Source organism: Lycorma delicatula, chromosome 4 (assembly GCF_047948215.1).
Source record: "Lycorma delicatula isolate Av1 chromosome 4, ASM4794821v1, whole genome shotgun sequence".
Taxonomy (NCBI): Eukaryota; Metazoa; Arthropoda; class Insecta; order Hemiptera; family Fulgoridae; genus Lycorma; species Lycorma delicatula.
In genome coordinates, this window is record NC_134458.1 from 190,100,398 (window position 1) to 190,124,326 (window position 23,929).

Sequence of the window (23,929 nt, forward strand, 5' to 3'; positions counted from 1 at the left end):
ATTCTTTTGTAATTCTGCTGCAATCAAGCCATCACCTGTTACCTTGTTTATTTTCTTGATGAGTTTGTCTATTTTTATTTCCTTATGTGTTTTTGATTTGTCAGTTCATATTGCTGAATTTTGGAATTGAAATCTTACCTTAGGTTCGTCGTAGTTTAATAGTTTTTCAAAGTTCTTGCTAGAATTTTGTTGCTGTCTTTAGCATTTTTAACATTTAAATTTGGATGTTAATATTTAACAAAAGAAAGGTTTTTGTGATTTTCTCATGTAAAACCTTGCACATTAAAGTCGTCTAATAATAATAATAATAATAATAATAATATAACAGTCGCTGATCTGTTAATGTGTGTTGTAAGTCAATTAGAGTTGCAATTTATTTTTATTTTATAAATTATACAAATAATCATAAACATATTTAATTTGTAGCATTCATATTTTGTTTTGTATTACAGGATTTAGTACAACTGAAAGAGGAACCGCTAGATGTTATTAATGGTGATATTGAAAAAGATCCTTTAGCAATTGAAGAGACCAACTTGGTTAAATTAGAAAATTTTAAAGTTGAAAATGAAAGTGTCACCTTAAAAAAGGTAAAAACTAATTCAGTTTTTAAAAGAATAGTATAATATTGTGAATAAACTTCTCAGATGGCTCAGCAGCTCAATATAAAAATCGTAAAAATTTTGTGAATTTAATGTATGATGAGGATGACTTTGGTCCAGGGGCAGAATGGCATTCGTTTGCCACATCACATTAAAAAGTGCATTTGTTGGTTTTGGTGATAGTCTTAAAAGAAAAGATTAACATCAAAAGCAAGTTTACAACGCCCATAGCAAGATCAAGTAACAACAGTCACTCAGCTTTATTATTAGGCTTGGTCAAATATTAAAAATATGAATTTCATATTTGTTTCAAATGAAAAGTATTTAGCAAAACGATGGCAATCTAAGGTACTCAGAAGTTGCGTGCTTTTTTACCAGTCAGGAAAGGATATTTTAAAACAAAAATTATTTCCAGAAATGAAGAATATGAACAACTTAAAGTTTTGCACGAAAGAGAAGTTGGTTTTCCTCAAATTTATGATATAAAAGGTTTTGTCTTGTGCATTATAATGGTGCTTTGTGGTTAGTTTGTGTATTATCTAGAAAAGAATCAACAGAAGAAGCGGAAGTAAGTTTTCCTCACTTTCAAGGTCCATCTCCTTTTTATGTTTTTCCAGCACACAGTGATATTCTAATATTACCTCGACAGGAAATACTAACAGAAGTTAATCCGTAAACTGTTTCTGGACATAGATACACATTATCTGAAAAGGAAATTACTTGGGCAAATGAAAAACTTCATTTGGTATTTCAAATAACCAAATAAACACTTTTAAAATTTAACTCGATACTAGAATGTTCTTGGTATAATTTTTAAGTAGCAATAATTAAAAGCCAATGAAAATATCAGATTACATTTATTAAATCATTATAAAAAATTTAATTATTTAGAAGCATTACTTTGAAAAATTAATTAGTACGTTACCATTCTCTCTTTTTCTGATTAGGTTCTGGAATCGCTGCAAGATATTTCTTCAGATGATGATATATATGAATATAAATGGAGTTTAGTCTTGTACAGTCTCAGGTCGACCATTCCTGAGATAGGCAGTTAATTGTAACCCAATACCAATATCCTTAATCTAGTAAAATTCAAATCTGTATAAAAGTACATATCTGTACTGCCTTTACTAGAATTTGAACCTTAGAACTTTCTTTTAAACAGATTTGAATACTAGATCATTAATAACTGTTTTCCTTTTGCGGTTGAGTTTCAAATATAACCAGATATCTTAGGAATGGTTGACCTGAGATTGTACATGACTAAATTTCATTTACGTTCATACATATAATCCTCTGAAGTAGTACGTTACATTCCAAAGACTAATTAGAAAAAGACAGTACATTAGCGTTATTCAATACATAAGTGCTGTTGATTTATTTTATGAAACTATTGTTAAAATTAATATAAACTAAATATTATTTATTTAAAATAACTGCTACTGGAGTGAAACTGTTAATTTAAGAATTTATAAAACTTTAATTTGAAATTCTTACTGATTTGCCTTACTTTCTGTATACTGTGTAAGATTTTAAGATTGTCAAAATGTACAAATCACGAATGCCGTAACTGTAATTATTTAAAGATCTGCTTTATTATATTTTAATTATTAGTCATACAGATATTATTCATATTATTGTATCTCTTCTAATAGAAGAGATAAGTCTTGAGAATTATATTTTATACATAATTATGTTTTATACTTGTGTTTTTATGATCACTTAAAAATGTTTGAGATTTATTGTTTTATTGTATATGTTTGAGATTGAGGATTATAAAGTAAAGTAAAATGTTAATGGCCAAATGATGAAGAGCTTGACAAACCACACAGTCAAACTCCTGGCCAGCATAGTTGTACAGTCCAAATATTCACCATGTTTTTTGTTTTTTTTTTTTATGTAATATTCTTTTAAACAATTGATTGTTAAACTTTTTCACCCACCACCCACATTGAGAATCAAAACGTTTCTAGCCTAAAACTTACCATCTGTTAAAAATAATAATTGCAGTTCTCTTAAAAACAGCAACTGCAATTGTTTTTAAACGTGGCATATCCTATTTCTGAGTTGAAGGTTACACTTTAAATGAGAGCAATTAAAATGGATATTTAATTGTATAGTTATATAACTATATATATATATATATATATCATCATTCATTCTAATTTTTTCAGGAGAGCAGAAAAACCTTTGAAATTGAATTAACAGAATGTAATATAACAGTTATATCATAAATTTAATCTAAGATTTCTAATTACCTGTATTTAAGATAAATTATTTTTTTCATCTATTACTTGCTTAGAAGATTTCTTACAATTCAAAAAACATGTAGGTTATGTCAAACAATGGTGATCGGCTACATAGGGCCTTTTGAACTTGGATGTTTTAGTTATAGTTGAAAAATATGCTTTGAAAAACATCTGTCTGCCTAGAAACTTAATTTTGCCTGCTCTTTTCTTGAACTGAAACCTAATACAAGTGTTCATGATATTATTAGGTTTATATTATAAAATGTTTTTCTGAATTATTGAAATTACTAGGAAACAAAATAATTGTAGAGATAGAATGTAAAGACGTTACTTACAACAAAACACTTTCATTTTTTTAGATAACAGTACAAAAATACATTATAAGAGATATTTAATTGGTTAATTACCATTAGGTTTACAAACTAAAAATAAACTAATGAATAACTATTGCTTCATTAGTACACTGAAAATATAAAAACATTCTTAAAAATTAATGACAAAAAAAAATATAGTAACATTACAAGAGATATTTAATTAGTTTCTTATCCTACTGACTTGTATTATAACTAATCAGACTTTTATAAACAAAAAATTAAACTTTGTATTGAATTATTATAATAAGGTTTGCTAACTAAAAATAAAACTAATGAATAACTGTTGCTTCATTAGTATATTGTGAAAATATAAAAACGCTCTTAAAAGTTTAAAGTAACAGTTCTATACATTATAGTTTTACATAAATTTACAGTATAATATTATTTTATTAAAAATATTAATTTGTTGACACCTGTCTTCAAATTTTTTTAAAATTTCTTTTAAATTTCTTTTTACCTTAACATGTTCTATTGCGCTCCTCTTTTTCTGCATAACTGAATGAAAGACCATCATAGAAGGGCCAAAAATCTTTATCTTAACTTCTTTAAGCTCTTGGAGATTTTGATTTTTTTTTGTGTCACTCTTTCTCTCTCTCTCTCTCTCTCTGACAGAGAGGTTATCTCTCTCTTAGAGAGATCAGGTTCAAACCTACTAAACGTTAGTTGCTTTTATACGGATTTAAAAACTAAACCATGCATACTGATATGCTTTGGTGGCACCTTATTTCTCAGGAATGGTAGGCCTGAGTACATAATTACACATTGTTTACGTATCATGCTGATCCAATTGGACCATGGTGACGTTACTTTGTTGTTAATTTTATTACAACGCACTCATTAAGAAAATAAAACTCATATTTGTAATAGTTTTTGTAAATTCCATAGATAGTAAATTCGTATAAAAAAATATTGAACAAGATTTTTCATTTCCTGGCATATTTCTGTCTTAATTCTTTGATTTTATTTTTTTAATTATGGTTTTTAATCCCTTTTTGTTCTTTATTTTAGTGCAACCCAATCTGTTATGTTAAGTGATATATCCATAATGGTTGTAGGTGACTTGACTTGAATTTTAATTTTTTCTTTAAATTCATGTTGCCATCTTCAGGTATAACTTGGGAAAGTGAGGAGGGTAGTTGTTTCCCAATGATTTTTCTGAACCAAATGTGTGATTGCTTAAAGGCATGCCAGGTCTACTAAAATGCAGGCAGTATTAAGCCATACAAATGACACTTTCATTCTGTTCATTAAGGAACTTACTACAGTGAATATTGTACTCTCAGAGTACAAAATATTGCTAATGGTGCATCTTTTACATCAGGTCGTTTATATATGTCTCACTTAAAAGAAAAACTGGGATAGATAATAAAGAAACTAATTAATTACTCCTTTTTTTTGTAAAATGAATGTACGCTATTCACCGGACTGCTTAACTCAGAAGTAGTATTATTTGTTTAGAAAATCATATTTTGGCATTATTATCTATATTTGTTTACTTTGCAATCAGTCTCATGATGAATATGATTTGTATACACATTTATGTTAATTATCACCCATTTATTTTTTAGTTCACATTTTGGTTTGAAATTATGAAATTCCACAAAAACTAATTTAAGTACTTTTATTATTATTCAGTTTAATGACGAAAATTATATAATTAACTAACTGGACGTGATGTTGACTGAAATATGTGAATATACATCTGCTGTGTATGTAGCAAATGTTATTTTAACTGACAGTGGTGTTGAAGAGGCCATTTGCCGAATTAATTCTTTGATGGGCCCAGAATATATTCATCCTCTTTTAGTGAAGAAATACTCTGCCATATGGTGTGGTTTTTAACTAAGCTCTTCAATCGTGTATATGTAACATATAACTAAATTAAACTAATGTAATTTATAAAAACTAGGAAACGTGGAGAACAGATGTGTAGCTTGCCTTACTCCAGATCTAACTTAAAAATTGGCTTAGAGATAAAATTATTTTTTTAACATATGGAATTCTTTTTTCGGTTTTCATATTGTGATCGTTACAGGTTCCATTTCCTTATAAGCTGCCTTGTTCTATATTACCCTTCAGTGCCCTTCTGTGTAGTAGTTTTTGTTTATGCAGGTCATTGCTATTCTTTCGAGTTTTAGAATGCTGTGTGGCTTGTTTGGAATATAGTTTCACTACTTTATATTATTACAGTTGGACGACGACCGGTAATGTTTGAGTTTGGTGGCTATGAGAGGCATTTTTTGTTGTGTGTGTTAGTGAGGTTTTGTGCTGTTGACAGTTTGTCGATTCTATTTCTGCATGTGGTTTTCTTGTTTAAGTTGTATGTGACTATTTTTCCAAGGTATATGAATCATATATTTATTTATCTAAACCATTAATTTGGGTTATTTCTCCCATATATTTAAATTTGTTGAATTTATTGATTTTCCCATATTTTGTTATTTTGCAACTTTAGGGAATCTTGGATGGTTATGAATTCTGTCTTTTTGGTAAATGTTTTTAGCCATAGTCTGCGATTAATTAGATTCTAATTTGAAGTCCTTTTGAAAGGATTTTGTATGTCATAGGTAAGAGGTTAATCCTTTTGTAGTTATTTACTTCTGTATCATTTTCATATTTGTGTAGTGGATGTAATTATGGAATTTTTTGAGTTTTCCATATCTCTTTCTTAAGTTTTTTCATTGCTGTTTGCATGATTCTTTTGTAATTCTGCTGCAATCAAGCCATCACCTGTTACCTTGTTTATTTTCTTGATGAGTTTGTCTATTTTTATTTCCTTATGTGTTTTTGATTTTTCAGTTCATATTGCTGAATTTTGGAATTGAAATCTTACCTTAGGTTCCTCGTAGTTTAATAGTTTTTCAAAGTACTTGCTAGAATTTTGTTGCTGTCTTTAGCATTTTTAACATTTACATTTGGATGTTAATATTTAACAAAAGAAACGTTTTTGTGATTTTCTCATGTAAAACCTTGCACATTAAAGTCGTCTAATAATAATAATAATATAACAGTCGCTGATCTGTTAATGTGTGTTGTAAGTCAATTAGAGTTGCAATTTATTTTTATTTTATAAATTATACAAATAATCATAAACATATTTAATTTGTAGCATTCATATTTTGTTTTGTATTACAGGATTTAGTACAACTGAAAGAGGAACCGCTAGATGTTACTAATGGTGATATTGAAAAAGATCCTTTAGCAATTGAAGAGACCAACTTGGTTAAATTAGAAAATTTTAAAGTTGAAAATGAAAGTGTCACCTTAAAAAAGGTAAAAACTAATTCAGTTTTTAAAAGAATAGTATATAATATTGTGAATAAACTTACTTCTCAGATGCCTCAGCAGCTCAATATAAGAATCGTAAAAATTTTGTGAATTTAATGTATGATGAGGATGACTTTGGTCCAGGGGCAGAATGGCATTCGTTTGCCACATTACATTAAAAAGTGCATTTGTTGGTTTTGGTGATAGTCTTAAAAGAAAAGATTAACATCAAAAGCAAGTTTACAACGCCCATAGCAAGATCAAGTAACAACAGTCACTCAGCCTTATTATTAGGCTTGGTCAAATATTAAAAATATGAATTTCATATTTGTTTCAAATGAAAAGTATTTAGCAAAACGATGGCAATCTAAGGTACTCAGAAGTTGCGTGCTTTTTTACCAGTCAGGAAAGGATATTTTAAAACAAAAATTATTTCCAGAAATGAAGAATATGAACAACTTAAAGTTTTGCACGAAAGAGAAGTTGGTTTTCCTCAAATTTATGATATAAAAGGTTTTGTCTTGTGCATTATAATGGTGCTTTGTGGTTAGTTTGTGTATTATCTAGAAGAGAATCAACAGAAGAAGCGGAAGTAAGTTTTCCTCACTTTCAAGGTCCATCTCCTTTTTATGTTTTTCCAGCACACAGTGATATTCTAATATTACTTCGACAGGAAATACTAACAGAAGTTAATCCGTAAACTGTTTCTGGACATAGATACACATTATCTGAAAAGGAAATTACTTGGGCAAATGAAAAACTTCATTTGGTATTTCAAATAACCAAATAAACACTTTTAAAATTTAACTCGATACTAGAATGTTCTTGGTATAATTTTTAAGTAGCAATAATTAAAAGCCAATGAAAATATCAGATTACATTTATTAAATCATTATAAAAAATTTAATTATTTAGAAGCATTACTTTGAAAAATTAATTAGTACGTTACCATTCTCTCGTTTTCTGATTAGGTTCTGGAATCGCTGCAAGATATTTCTTCAGATGATGATATATATGAATATAAATGGAGTTTAGTCTTGTACAGTCTCAGGTCGACCATTCCTGAGATAGGCAGTTAATTGTAACCCAATACCAATATCCTTAATCTAGTAAAATTCAAATCTGTATAAATGTACATATCTGTACTGCCTTTACTAGAATTTGAACCTTAGAACTTTCTTTTAAACAGATTTGAATACTAGATCATTAATAACTGTTTCCTTTTGCGGTTGAGTTTCAAATATAACCAGACAACTTAGGAATGGTTGACCTGAGATTGTACATGACTAAATTTCATTTACGTTCATACATATAATCCTCTGAAGTAGTACGTTACATTCCAAAGACTAATTAGAAAAAGACAGTACATTAGCGTTATTCAATACATAAGTGCTGTTGATTTATTTTATGAAACTATTGTTAAAATTAATATAAACTAAATATTATTTATTTAAAATAACTGCTACTGGAGTGAAACTGTTAATTTAAGAATTTATAAAACTTTAATTTGAAATTCTTACTGATTTGCCTTATTTTCTGTATACTGTGTAAGATTTTAAGATTGTCAAAATGTACAAATCACGAATGCCGTAACTGTAATTATTTAAAGATCTGCTTTATTATATTTTAATTATTAGTCATACAGATATTATTCATATTATTGTATCTCTTCTATTAGAAGAGATAAGTCTTGAGAATTATATTTTATACATAATTATGTTTTATACTTGTGTTTTTATGATCACTTAAAAATGTTTGAGATTTATTGTTTTATTGTTTATGTTTGAGATTGAAGATTATAAAGTAAAGTAAAATGTTAATGGCCAAATGATGAAGAGCTTGACAAACCACACAGTCAAACTCCTGGCCAGCATAGTTGTACAGTCCAAATATTCACCATGTTTTTTTGTTTTTTTTTATGTAATATTCTTTTAAACAATTGATTGTTAAACTTTTTCACCCACCACCCACATTGAGAATCAAAACGTTTCTAGCCTAAAACTTACCATCTGTTAAAAATAATAATTGCAGTTCTCTTAAAAACAGCAACTGCAATTGTTTTTAAACGTGGCATATCCTATTTCTGAGTTGAATGTTACACTTTAAATGAGAGCAATTAAAATGGATATTTAATTGTATAGTTATATAACTATATATATATATATATATATATATATATATATATATATATATATCATCATTCATTCTAATTTTTTCAGGAGAGCAGAAAAACCTTTGAAATTGAATTAACAGAATGTAATATAACAGTTATATCATAAATTTAATCTAAGATTTCTAATTACCTGTATTTAAGATAAATTCTTTTTTTCATCTATTACTTGCTTAGAAGATTTCTTACAATTCAAAAAACATGTAGGTTATGTCAAACAATGGTGATCGGCTACATAGGGCCTTTTGAACTTGGATGTTTTAGTTATAGTTGAAAAATATGCTTTGAAAAACATCTGTCTGCCTAGAAACTTAATTTTGCCTGCTCTTTTCTTGAACTGAAACCTAATACAAGTGTTCATGATATTATTAGGTTTATATTATAAAATGTTTTTCTGAATTATTGAAATTACTAGGAAACAAAATAATTGTAGAGATAGAATGTAAAGACGTTACTTACAACAAAACACTTTCATTTTTTTAGATAACAGTACAAAAATACATTATAAGAGATATTTAATTGGTTAATTACCATTAGGTTTACAAACTAAAAATAAACTAATGAATAACTACTGCTTCATTAGTACACTGAAAATATAAAAACATTCTTAAAAATTAATGACAAAAAAAATATAGTAACATTACAAGAGATATTTAATTAGTTTCTTATCCTACTGACTTGTATTATAACTAATCAGACTTTTATAAACAAAAAATTAAACTTTGTATTGAATTATTATAATAAGGTTTGCTAACTAAAAATAAAACAAATGAATAACTGTTGCTTCATTAGTATATTGTGAAAATATAAAAACGCTCTTAAAAGTTTAAAGTAACAGTTCTATACATTATAGTTTTACACAAATGTACAGTATAATATTATTTTATTAAAAATATTAATTTGTTGACACCTGTCTTTAAATTTTTTTTACCTTAACATGTTCTATTGCGCTCCTCTTTTTCTGCATAACTGAATGGAAGACCATCATAAAAGGGCCAAAAATCTTTATCTATAACTTCTTTAAGCTCCTGGAGATTTTGATTTTTTTTGTGTCACTTATTGGGACTTGCCTCTTTTTTTCATAATCTCTCTTTTGCTTCTTTTCTGTTATTTTATCAGTCTGTCCATCTAATTCATCAATTGATTCTCCATTCTCACTTATCTTATTGAGTTGTCCTGATCTGGAAACCCATCTTTTAAATGTATCCTCTCCAAGATCAAGTGTCTAAAAAAAAAAATTCTACATACCCTTATCTTCTCTCCAACATCATTTTCCAGTAGGTTGTCATGTCCCTCGAATTTGACGTTTTTGAGATGTGTGGAGCTTCTTCTTTTAATAATGGGCCTTGAATTAACTAAAGTTGTCACAAATGTTTGTTTTTCTTCCCATGAGGTAGGACTATGCCAAAAATTATTAAATATTTTCTGTTGCTTGGTATCAGATATCGTAGTGCACAAAAAAGTTTGATTCGTTCTTTTCGAAGGTTCGGGTAATAAGACACGGGTTACATCTACCTTTTAGGGATCTAGCTTCCTTTACAAGTGTTCCTACAACCTGTCTTCCAACTCTTTTATCTCCTAAATACTGTTTTCCTAAAGCTCTATGTTTTTTGTTTTTTTAAATTTCTGTTTCATGTTTTTTATGTTGGCAATACTTTTTTTTTGGTTTTTCTAACCTTATTTACTTCCTCACAAGAGGTGTTAGTCGCAGTAGGAATATTTGACCCAACTTCCTCATTAATAACAGTCAATTCAATACTAGGTCTTTCAGAACTTACCTCAGAGTCAATCATTGATGAAATAGCTCTTGAATTATTGTTTGGTGTGTTATTTGAGACAACTATATCAATAAACTCTAGCAGGTCTTGTAAATATTCATTATTAGAATCTAAAAATATATAGACAGCAGTGTTACCTGAAATCGGTATCAACGAATTACAAAAAAGGATTCTATCTTCATTGGCCTCATCAAAAGAAGATACATTTTGTTGAACTAATTCGATACTGGCATTTGCACCTACCGCTGCTTTCAATATACCTTCAACTGATCTGGGGTACCTGAAAGAAAAAATCATAAAAGCTAATAATATGGTAGTGAACAAAAATTTATGAATGTTGGAATTTTATTTTATTGACAGAGCTACCAGATATTATTTAATCGATTTATATTGCTTACTTTATAGCATTAATCCTAGACCGAATGCCTTGCATGATGCAAGGCATTCAGCATGTTAGATGTGCAAAGTGCACATCTAAAAAAAAGTAATTATCAAGAAATTATCAACTTACTAGAACATATTACCAATTTTAAATTTATTAAAATAAAGTTAAAGGATAGATTCAATTTAGTGTGTAAAAATGGCTGCAAAGACTGCAATTAAAAAAATCTTTTAAACATCAAGACTTACCAGTTTTGTCTAAAGGACAGGAGCTCTGGACTGCTTCTGTTTCAATTTCATTAACAAATTCATTTTTTTTTGCCCCTTGGGTTTCTAGAAAAAGAACATAATACAATAAAATCATTAACAAAAAAATGTGTAATGAATTTTCTATTATAAGATACTTTAGGTTATAAGGGAAAATGTAACCATAACAGATGTTTAATCGAAGTACTAAAAGTTATTTCTAAAGAATCTTAAAACAAATTCTGCTTATAGGTCAATACCTTAAGCAAATAACATAATTAGGGAAAAAATTAATTATTATAAATTTCATATGGTATCATTAATGGTTTTCGTAAATAATCAATGAAAATGATAGCTAAATTTAGTACATCCTAACCTTAAATTGAATTATACAAGTTATATTAAAAAGGAATTGAAATTAACTTACCAGTAAATTTTCTTGTTCCCCACAACTAAAAATGTGATTACTTATTCATATTTTCAAAAACACAGTTAAATCTACATAAAAAACAAAAAACCATTAACCACATATGTTAATCACATTAATACAAGTACAAACAGCTGATTGCATGAAATCTCTTAAGTAACATCTGGTTCACATAACATAGTTCACCCTAAGCCATCTACATAACGATATCAAATAGAGAAAAACTCCCATGTGGATTAATGTTACACAAGAGGTTTCTAAAGTTGAGAAATATTCAGTTTTTACCTAGGAGATTTCTTTTTTTCACCACATAGACTTGTAGAGTTTGAAAAGCTGATTCCAGTGATATACAACTCAAAATTGATTTTTGAGGCACATAGGAGGTTTCACAGAATGAATGATGATATATAATTATATAACAGCAGTGATAACGTATTCAGTATATAACAATACAATTATTAAAACAAAGCTTTCAATTGAAAAATATTTTAGTAGGTATTTAATTTTAATTTGAAATATCAGAAAACATAGTTTTGCCGTTACCTTCCTATTAGCCATCACCTTCCTAGACAGCTTGAATGCCTCCAATTTTCAAAGGGGGCATTATCGCCCCCTTTGAGAACAAATGTTTTAAACTAATTTTTTTTAATTAGGTACAAAATCTTCAACATTGAACATTGTAATTAAAATTCTAAAGGTTCTGTTGTTTTTCTTTCTGGATTTCTTATTTACTGTTACTGCCAAAAAGTGTTACGCTACATATTTGTATATTTACAACTTTTATAAGATTTTTCCTAAGAAATTCTATAGGTCTTTCGAACAGTAATGAACTTCAGCTGGTTTTTTAGTGTTAAGATAATGTTTATAAACACTTCATAATGTTTTAAATTATAAACTGTCATAGAATTATATAATCCAACAGAAGTAAATGGAACACAAATGGTGAGTAGATGGTTATATTAATATTGGCAATGTTTAACATTGTCTTTGAAATTATGTTTTAAATTATATTAAAAATTACTATGTAAAGGCAATCATTATTTCAAAAAAATGTTTTTCAATGTTTATTCATTGTAATGAAATGTTTTTAAATGAAATTCTTTTCTTGAAGATGCTTTTACAGATAAGATATTGCACAGGAAGATACAACTCTGAATGAGTTACAACTCAATGAATGATACAACTCTGAATGTACTATATTGTTTGTTTTGAAGAAGCCACTGTAGTTATAATTTCAAGTCATAAGAGTTCTTGAGAAAATTGTTGAATTTTTGATAAAGTTATTTTCATCCTAATCTGGATGAAATTATAAAGCTAATCTGTCTTTTTAAAATCTTTTATTTTGATGTTCCTGTTAAATTTTGTAATTAGTCATTCAATTAGGGTAGTTCAGTGTATTAATATGTGAATCCTATTGTCAATGCAAATAAGATGTGAACTAATAAATAAAAAAAAACGTGCAGATTCAATAGCTAAGGGTGTCATTACATATTGATTCAGTTTTGTTTCTGATAAGCTGAGTACATTTCAAAAGTTAGAAACATATCTTATTGCTATTTTATTTTAGTCCTTTTATTGCTATTACCTTGCTTACGTTACTGCTTGCTTTATTATCTTGCTATTTATTGCTTACTTTATTGCTGTTATCTAGTTTTCTTGAAAGATTAGTTTTCTGAAAGATTTCATCAGAAATTACTTCTGTGGAAATATTTAATAGTTTGAGATTTTACATTTTTTTAACTAGCTTATTTGGTTTTTCTTTTTTAAAAAAAAAGTTAAATATTTGTTTCATTAATTTATTTTCATCCATTCCAGTCAAGTGACCATAAAATTAGTTATTTTTCTAATTGTATGACTTTTCAAAATTTTGGTAAAATTCTTCAGATTTGCTTAAATTAGCAGTATTATTTTGAGTTTTGGCCGTAAAGTTACAATTATTAGATTTCCCTAAGAAATTTTGTAAGATGAAAGCCACTTTGATTTTTTTGTGTTCTGGCTTTTATTTTTTTCTAAAACATGTTCAGCATAATTATTTTGCTTTAAATTTTTAACTCTTGATTGATTCTTATTCTGAAATTTTCACTTTTTGGATTCTACTTTTATTATTGGAATCCATTATATAAAATTTGTAGCCTAATTTGTTTGCACATTTTTCTAGTTCTTGATTTTAATTTTCTCTATCTAAAGTCTTACCAAAGTTATCAGATCATCAGCTAATGGTAAAACATTTACATTTAAATATTAAGATGTTAACCCCCCCCCCCATTTTTATTAAGTATTTTTATTTTCCTATTATATTCTGCAATTAATTTTTCCAGAACACAATCGAGTAATATTGTAAGACCATCCTCTTGTCTCATTGTAGTTTTTATTTAAAAGGTTATTTTGATGGGTTAAGATACTTTAACTTCTACTGCTATAGCGCTAGACAGGGTAGTAAAAAGCAACAAGAACACATGAAATAGATTTACATTATCAAATAAAATATAATACTGCTTACTAAGAAGTTAAACATTTTTACAACTTATATTGCCAATGTCTATCTACGTTTTAACCATTACTTTAATCTGGCATTATAGTATTAGTTTATAGCACATTAACGTAACTGCAACATAATAAATAATAATTATTATAATCACCAATCAGCTGTCACTGATCACCGATGAGATCCGATTACAAATCCTGTTAATTGGATACACAATATAATACTGCCTATTAGGCTGTACATCATCCCTACTGTAATCTTCACACAAATTCTTATTTAAGTCCAATATTCAATATTATATCAGTTGGGTTTAAGGAAACACTTGCTGTTATGATTACATTTACTATTTGATCATAAAATTTGATTTGTGACCTCAAAAAGCAGCAACAGCACATGTATTCTTCAGGTCTAAAGTGAAGCGTGTAATTAGAAAGGAAAGCTGGGATGTACGAGTAAAGTGTTATTAGAAGTGGATTTGCAGGTTTGTTTCTAATGTTATAGAATATATATTGTTATATTAACATAATGGAAAAATTAACATTATTTGTACCTCCCTTAAGGTGGTACACAGTTACTTTGTACTAATTATAAATTGAAGGTGGGTTCAAGGATAGGATTTTTTTAAGGCAGACAGTTTTTGAAAAACAAAGTTTTAACAGTTCATTGGTGTATCTCAATTTTTACACTGCTCAAAAACGAGTGTAATGTATTTAGAATGTGTACATACATACATATATATATATATATATATATATATATATATATATATATATATATATATGTGTGTGTGTGTTTGTATGTTTGTTCCAATGTAGCTGCACAACAGTTGAACCAATTTAGAAGTATGACTAAGTTGGATTCCTTATTTTACTGGGAGTGTCCTAGGCTATATATATATATATGTATAAAAATTATACAATATACAAAATTGTCATCCACACTATATTATAGATTATATAACAACATTATAGATTTACAACATTATAAGTATACAGTTTAGTAAGAAGTCAATGCCACACAGTGCTTCCATCTCATCAAATGCAAAATAGAAAATCCACTCTTAAGTTAAATTTAAAATAAGGTTACAGGTACTTCTTACACTACCCAGCAGGCAGTTATAGAACCTAGGTATTACCTAGGTTTATAGTTCTCCACTATCTTTCGGTAGGTAATTCCCTAATTTTTTATTGTTTTTTAGCTGCCATAATTCACACCTCTATTATTTTTCTTATGTTGGCAATGCAATCTATAATTGAATTTCAAATTAACTAGGACAAAGTAGATTTGGTTTAGAAGAGTGGAAAAAACTTCCTTAAATTTAATAAACCATCAACCCAAGTATGTAATAAAATTCACCTGATATTTCACTTAACAGTTGCATTTATATAAGCACAGTCACCATTATGGTGTATTCATGGAACTAATAAGCCGAAAGTAGATGAAAAATTAAAAATTTGATATTTTATTTTAAAGCGTTATGAACTAATTTACTGACATAAGCCTAAATTATCCAGATCACTTGCATTACAGTTTGCAACTTATCAAGATTGTTATGAATATACTAGAGCAGTATCATACCCAATATAAATCAGCTGGTCATATAATAACCATATGTTTACTAGTAACTTTAAAGTGGTTGTCAAAAAAAATTGTCTCGTTATTTTAGATCTCGTATAATCTATTACATAAAGATGAAAAGGGGTTTTGTTTGTTCGGGATAAACAAAAAACCACTTGATCAAACGCAACCAGATTTTTACCCATGTTTCTTGGGCATAACTGAGAAGGTTTTTTGATGTATTGCATTTAAAAAAATCTCTGAAGAACCAACTGATCGATTGCTTTCACATTTTCAGGATACATTCGTATTACACCAGGGAAGGTTTTAAGCCACAGACCGAGGCTCTTGCTCCCTTGAACATTAATAATTGTATTATTTTTTCACCCCCCAAGGAGCCTGAAGTTGTAAATTAAAGATATTCTTTACGGAAAAAAAAAGATTAATTCTTTTACTTCATTATTATGGCAAAGAAATAAGTTATGAATTTTTCTGTCAAAAGTGTGTGTACTTTAGTTACTTTAGCTATTGTTATTCTAACCCACCGGGGGTCGGTCTAGTGGTTAACTCTTCAGCTGATTTGGAAGTCGATCTTTCTAACATTCAAATTCTAGTAAAGGCAGTTACTGTTATATGGATTTGAATACTAGACCGTGTATACCGGTGTTCTTGTGTTTCAATTAACCACAATTCTCAGGAATGGTCGACCTGAGACTGTACAAGACTACACTTCAAACCCATCATCCTGTGAAGTGTTATGGTTCCGAAGCTAAACAGAAAAAGCAAGATTAAAAGCTACTGTTATTCTGTCTTTTTCTAGTTTCTTTTTCAGGTTTCTATATTTTTTTGTTATTTATCAGTATTATCAGTATATAGGTCTAAATATTTGTTATTTATCAGTATTATTCTCACACTAATGAGGATAATGAACAGTGCGCATGTCCAGGGGAGCGTAGCCTTCTAGGTAGACGGGAATGGCGACCGAATTTAACTCTTTGGGTGTTCAAGGCGCCATCCCTCTGTAACACAGGAATGGCGAGTGCTGCGGCCCTGGGAGACCCTGACTTGGGTGGAAGTTTTACCTTGGCCTTGGGGGTCCAGGTTCCGACTAGTCTTTAATAAATTACTGAATTATTTGAAAGACCTTCATATAAATTTATATGAATAAAATTAAACGTTTTTTTATCCACAAATATTGCTGTTGTACAAACAGCAATTGTTAAAATCTAATTGAATTATAATAAAAAAAAAAATAAAGAACCTTAATTTTCTTCATCTTAAAATAAAATAACTTTACATTAAATGGAATAATAGTTTTTCTCGAATGATTTTTATTAATATCTCATATTGCAATATTTTATATTTATATATATTTTCATTCTTCAATTATTTTTTTAACTCTTTGCCAGTGGATTAAATATATTTTAATAATAATTTTTCCATATAAAAATCTTAATTTATGACTGTAGACTCATCCTCAAAGATTCAAATATTGTATCGTTTTTATTTTTGCAAGTAGCAAAATATTAATAAAATATTAATGAACAAGTTTGTTGTTAAATAAAAAATTTTTGCTCAGGAAATGGAAACTGAGAGTTTTGTACTTCAAGATTCATAATAGCATGACAAAGACATATACCAACAATCTATAAAGAACCTCAAATGCCTTTATCAGGCATGATGGGTAAAATTGCATTTACTTGTGTAATATAAATGTTGTTATAATGATACTGCAAATTAGTAATCATGGTCTGCAATTCAGTGGATATAACAAAGGTAGCCAAACATCTGAATTTATGTAGTTGTAAATTCCATTAAATTAAATAAATTATTACATGAATTTTATGCAAATCTATCATTTATTCCATTGAATGAATTATTCAATTTTTATTATTATTTTCTGTGAAGTAAATAACTAAGTCAAGTAACTTACTTGCTTACTAAGTAAGTAAATAAGTAAAGTAACTTACTTTTGCCTTGTCAATAAAGCACATTTTATTTTATTTTTTTCAATAGCAGTGGTCTATATAAGTTATTTGTAAATCTATGCCTATTGTGTATCACCTTACACTAAAAATAGTTAAATGAAAGAAAAAATTTATCGGCTGAGTTATCTCAAAAATCCAAACTGAACAAATTACTATATTACAAAAATAAAAATCTCTTAATCCAGCTTTAGATAATGAAGTAAATTTCATATTGTGTGTATTTAAAATAAAATAAACGTGCTAAACGGATGACGATTGAATGGAGGAGAGTTTTAAACAATAGTGAAACTCCATACGCAACAGACTCAGAATTTAAGAACACACAGGAGGCTTCATAAATCCTACAGAGTTGGCAGCCAACATGTAAAGTGATTAAGCTGTTTACTGCTGCAGTAAACATCAAAAAGAACTACAGATTTTTACAAGATGCAGTTTTTTTAAGATATAAATAACTATTACTAATTATATTTAATTTTTTCATTTGTAGATGGCTTGGTTAAAAGAAGAAGGATTTGGAGGTATCATGGTTTGGTCTGTAGTTACGGAAGACTTCAGAGGGTCTTGTGGAACAGGAAAATTCCCATTAATGAATGCAATAGGACAAGAATTAGATGGTTACACAGTAAAATATGATGGTCCTTAGGAAACTTCTAATCCTGTTGGTGGTGTTGGTTATACAACTAAAGATCGTAAGTTCTTTACCAAAAATAAAATAATAAATTATACTGTATACATTCTGTATAACGATAACCAATTTTTAATTTGCTAGTTTAATTTACTTACTTAATGTAAGAATTATCTTATTGTTCCAAGCTGTAGTTTTAAAATTAGTTTAACTGTGGAGTAGAATAGAAATATTATTTGATAGATTTTTTTGTGAATTTTGAGTATCCAAATAACCTTTACTTTTTGCAGCCCGGTTAAATAATTATTAAAGAAACCATATCCTCCTATTCTTATATCATATCATATCCATATCTCTATTCTTTACGTATTAAACAGCTACCTGAAAACAAATTTAACCTTTCTTTATTAAGCAAAACAGTCATCCATTCCTAAAATTGTATGCTCTGTGGAATTATCTGACTGCATTATACACCATTCACCCAGATCCCCCAATGGAGGGTTAAGTGGTGGTAATCCTTTACTTGAGTGAATAGATAATATTCCTGATATTAATTGATTTGCGATGCTACTACCTCAGATTCAAGTAGCTAGCTAAAAGTATAACTTTTAATGGATTTGAACCCCCTACATGTTACTGTTTTTTTTACTTTTTTCATAAGGATAAAGAATACAGAACTTTCTCAGGAATTGTCCGACTGAAATTGAACCGATGTAAGTGCCTAATTGTAGTTGTGCCCTAACGTAATGTACTTTTTAAGTAAATTGTATTTGAGATTTATGATAAGATGGATATTTTAAGACTTTACATACAAAAAAGTAAACAAAATAAAATATCAAATTCATCAAAATGATGTGCCATAAATTTGTACGGTTCTTCCATTTCTGTAAATTTGTATTATTTTATTTACTGAATATTTTTCTTGTTCCTTACATCTTTCCTTATTTCATTATAACTTCTTTCACCACTATAAGTCTCATCTTCTCTATACTTTCATTTTTTCCTGATTATTATTTTACTGAATTTTACGTACTAGAATGTTGCTCAACCAAATATATAATTTTCAGTTCTTTTGTTATACTTTTTTAAATTATCTATTATTGTTTTAATTTTGTGTTAAAAACAATAAATATATCGTTCAAAAGATAATTCAATTAGTTTTAAAAAATAAAATTATAATTAAATAATAATTAAAATTATTAAACACAAATTATCATTAATCAAAAGAGATTGTTAATTATTATTATTATTATTGACATCAACAAAATGTATAAACTTGAGAAATCTATAAAAATGCTGTAGAGCTTTATCAGTATTTATTTAAAACAAATGAAAGTGAATTTTCTATTATTTGTGATAAAAAGGTACAATAAATTTGAAATTTAAGATAAAAATTACTTTCTATATTAGCTTTTTATATTCTTTACTAGCAGTAATGAATTACAGTTCTTTGAGCCACACTAAGACACGAATTGTATTTAAGTGTGGTTATTTACTTGTTTCTTTTAATTACAATTGTAGATATTATCTTAAAAGTAACTGGATGCAACACAATCTTCTCTATAAATCTCCCAAATGTAGACATACCTAAATAACATGACAGACATTCTGCTCATGACTGCATTCTACGTACCTATATAAAACACAAAAATATTCATCCTTCCAAACCGATTATTGAAATTTTCAAGACCTGTCAACACCTTCGTAAACAAATACTACAAGGCCACACAAGGGGGCCACATACCTTTTAGATAATTGCTGAGAGATGGATGGAGCAATACAATTCACAAACCTATCAAAGTATATCAATTTCCTTCAACGTTTCTATTCCCTGTTCTATAGTTGTTTAGCAAATATTATTATATTGTCTACCAGCCTGCTTCTTTCTCTTCATTTATTTACTTACAGAGAAAGAAAATTTCAGATCAGTTGAGTTATATCCTGACAAATATGTAGTGCATCATGAAACACTGAATAACAGGACCTAAAAAATTAAATTAGAAACTAGCATTAGAATTTAGATATGAAACTTATAAATATAAAAAAGCCTATCAATCGTGATTGATACACTATAATATTTGGTACGTAACTACAATTTACAATAATATCTATTTGTATAAATTTTTTTCAACAATCAAAATTTTTTGGATCCATGGAAGCCTGGTATTGTATACCAAAAATGAGTTTAATCTATTGTTTGAAATGTTCTTTTAATCCTGTAACTTTTTAAATATTCTTCAAATGTTTTCCTACAGGTAGATCTAAAACTGCGGTTTGCTTATTTACTTTTAATTACTGAAAACTATTTTATTTTTTATATATTTTTTAAGTATTGTCAACTGATGCGGTCAGTATCTACTGGATACTATGAGAATAGAATTACACGCTCGGGAACAACCACATCAAAACCAGAGTAGTAGCATTTCTGTCTTTCAAATGTCTATCATAAAGGCACATAACCTTGTAATTTAACTTTGATTAATAGTTTTCAGTGGCTTTATCAGTGTTAAGAACAGTTAACATAGTAGGTGATCCTTACTTAACATCATTTTATTTTCAGAAATGTTTGAGATCACCCAGGAGTTACAGAACTCTTATGTTGAAAGCAATGTAATTACTATAGTAATCGGGCATAAAATTTAGTTTACATGTACAATTTTATAGGTTTTTCGTAATTGAAAAATCATTTTTGTTATTACTTTTCAAGAGTTGTACTGTAGTTTAAATTTTAAAAAACGTTTAGATAAAATAATTATATTTCTGCTAAATCCAAAAGCATATTTTATGATCCAGTAGTAACTATGTAATTTACGTGTGAGTATTGTTATTGTAATAGGCAACTTAATGTGCGTCACAAGTCACTCGCAAAATGACATAGCCGTACTCAAAAATACCTAGTATTTCACGATGGGCTTATTAGAGATTTTCCTGTGCCTTCTTCACTTAAATGAATATACTTTTGCATTTGTTTAAAAAAAATACTGGTGATGTTCAGTACTACAAATTACATTTTCACTCTGTTCACTGTGGGGACTCTGTTCACTGTTCATTGTGTATAGTGAACATCATTATTATCAGAGAAAGTTAGTCTGACAGGTGTTATCTTTATCTCAGTTGTTGCTGTATGTGCATCATAATCATAAAAAATAATGAAAAAGATAGTGTACACCAGGAAAAATATGATATAATTTCCTTTTTTAAGCTGCAAAACCAGCAAAATCTCTAAAAATTTGAATATTTTTGTTCGGTAAACTAAGAGTATAATGAATATATTTTTTCCACAGGAAATGCAGTGTCATGTGAAGAGGAAGACGATTAAATATCATACCACCGAGATAAAGCAGATTGCACTTTGTACTATATGTGTGAAGGTGAAAGAAAACATCATACGCTATTCCCATAAAATCTTTTGTTCACTCTGAAAATGTCTGTGATTGGCCAGAAAACGTAGAAGGCTGCATGCATCATACTCAAGCAACACTACCTGCTAAGAGGAGATAAAATAATTATTATAATAACATTAAGTTTTCCTATTTTTTTTACAATGAGCTCATTTTCTATTTACTTTACACTGGTACAATTGTTTGTTCGGTCTACCTTTTTTGAATTTTATTTATGATTGGCCATTATTTTATACTGTACCTAATAATTATTATCTTTAATTTATAAATACTATTAATACTTCTGTTTTAATTATGCATTTTTTTTTAATGTTTTGTATTTTATGTCAAGTAATGTTATTTGGTTTAAAAGTTATTATGATTACTTTACTGCTTTTTTTACTGTAATTACTTTACTTATTTCTTTTTATAATAACAAATAATTGTTTCTTTATTTTTTGTTTATAAAATAATTTGTTGATTTAAAAGTGTTGATTCCTTTATTGTAATTCTTTCCCGTGTTTGTTTTTATTTGCTTAATAATTTAAAAATTATTCTTAATGTTTTTCCTTTTTTTTCTAGATATTTGGTTCTGGTTTAATAATGACAATCTGTTGCTGATTACTTTACTTGTATTCCCTATTTATATAAAAATGTTTATTTTAATTACAAAGTTTTTCTGTAAATTGACAATTGATATTTTTAGTAGATCATCTGCAAAGATTCATTGCCAACATACTTAATATTCTTGTATCGCTTTGGTATATTTAATAAATCTTTTAAATAAATTGATGGTAAATTACTGGTCATTTTTTGTTAATTTCTTTTACATATAACATTTTTATGATCATAAACTTTAAATGTGATTTATATCTTCACAATTTATTCTGATACATTTGTATATTATTTTGTATGTTATTACTAATTTTAATAATTATGGTGTCACAGATTTTTTTTGTTGAAACTATTAATATTCCATTTCAGATAAAAAAAAAAAATATATATATATATATATATATATGTATGTATGTATGTATGTATGTATACATACATGTAATGGTGTTTTTATATTGACATGGTTTTAACCGCTTACAATTACTTTGACATCTTTTGGTAATATTGAACAGTTATACTTAGATAATTTTTTTTAAAAGTTATTATAATAAGCAGGCCGTAATGACATATAACAGCGAATATGATAAAAGTTTCTTATAATTTTCTATTGTAATATACAAAATATATATATATATAATTGTAATTGTTAAGTAATTGTTATGTTTATTTTAACTACAGATTGATATCGTTGCAGTTGATCATTGATATGGTGCAGGCCCCTTGGGGTGGTTGGATAGATTGATAAAACAGAACTAATTGATATGTATTAATATTTATTGATTTGTGTTACAAAATGAAATGCATTATGACAAAAGCTGTTTGTTGTGCATGGGGATTGAAAGGTATAGTTTTAACCAAAATATAACAAAATTATTGTTTTAGCTTATATTTTTGTATGGCATTTCAATATGTTAAAAACGTTAACAAAAATTAAAAAAATATATTAAAAAATTGCCATTTATACATAAATAATAAAAATGTTTGTATTAAATAAATATCATTGTATAAAATATTATTGTGAATGTAAAATATTACTATAATATTATAATTATTTATATAGGTTTTCAACAAAAAATAGGCATCCTATTTTGATGTTTCGGTTTTTGTATCTGATCTTTGCACTCAAATCATCCATCTCACAAAAGATTTTCTTTATTTTGTTCAAAACCAGTTTAAATAGGTTCGGTGATAGTTCATCACCTCGTCTCAGCCCTTTTTTGACTAGGAAAGGTTTGCCTATATTTGCTGTAATTTTAAATTTAGAGAATGTGTTTGTAAGAGTGAGTTTAATGAGGTTCAAATTTTTCTGGTCAACTCATATTCTCTCAAAATGTGAAAAAAGTCTCTGTCCACAAAATCATACGCTTTCTGAAATTTTGTAAAAGATATAAGAAAGGTTTGTTTCTGGATACGTAATATTTTAGAATCGATCAGACTTTGTATTTATTCTGAATATGATCGTCCTTTTTTAAATCCTTCTTCACACCCTTCTATATGTGATCTATTTGGGGTTCTAATCTATTCAATAACATTTTCACAGTATTTTATAAGTCACTGGCAACAATGAAATACTTCTATAGTTGTTGACATCCGTCTTGGAGGTATAAATTATAAATAATAATTAATATAGCTTATTTATTTTTATTTATAATAAAATACTTATACAAATTGAATTGAAATAACAGGTATAAGTTAGTATTTATTCTATAATTTTATGCAATTTTAATTCACAATAATATCAGTTTTAAAGTGATTAACATATAATATCTGTACAAAAAAAAATCT

General features: G+C 27.7%; 1 protein-coding gene across 1 annotated transcript; it reads left to right on the forward strand.

Annotated features, from left to right (window-relative positions):
• Positions 1-419: 419 nt before the first annotated feature.
• Positions 420-22,486, forward strand: LOC142324158 (uncharacterized; the record flags this gene model as incomplete). Its single annotated transcript, XM_075364873.1, has 4 exons — positions 420-590; positions 6,361-6,498; positions 18,012-18,213; positions 21,434-22,486. Coding segments are annotated over 3 exons (465 nt in total), but the record flags the coding sequence as incomplete, so codon positions are not given.
• Between the last annotated feature and the right edge of the window lie 1,443 nt (positions 22,487-23,929).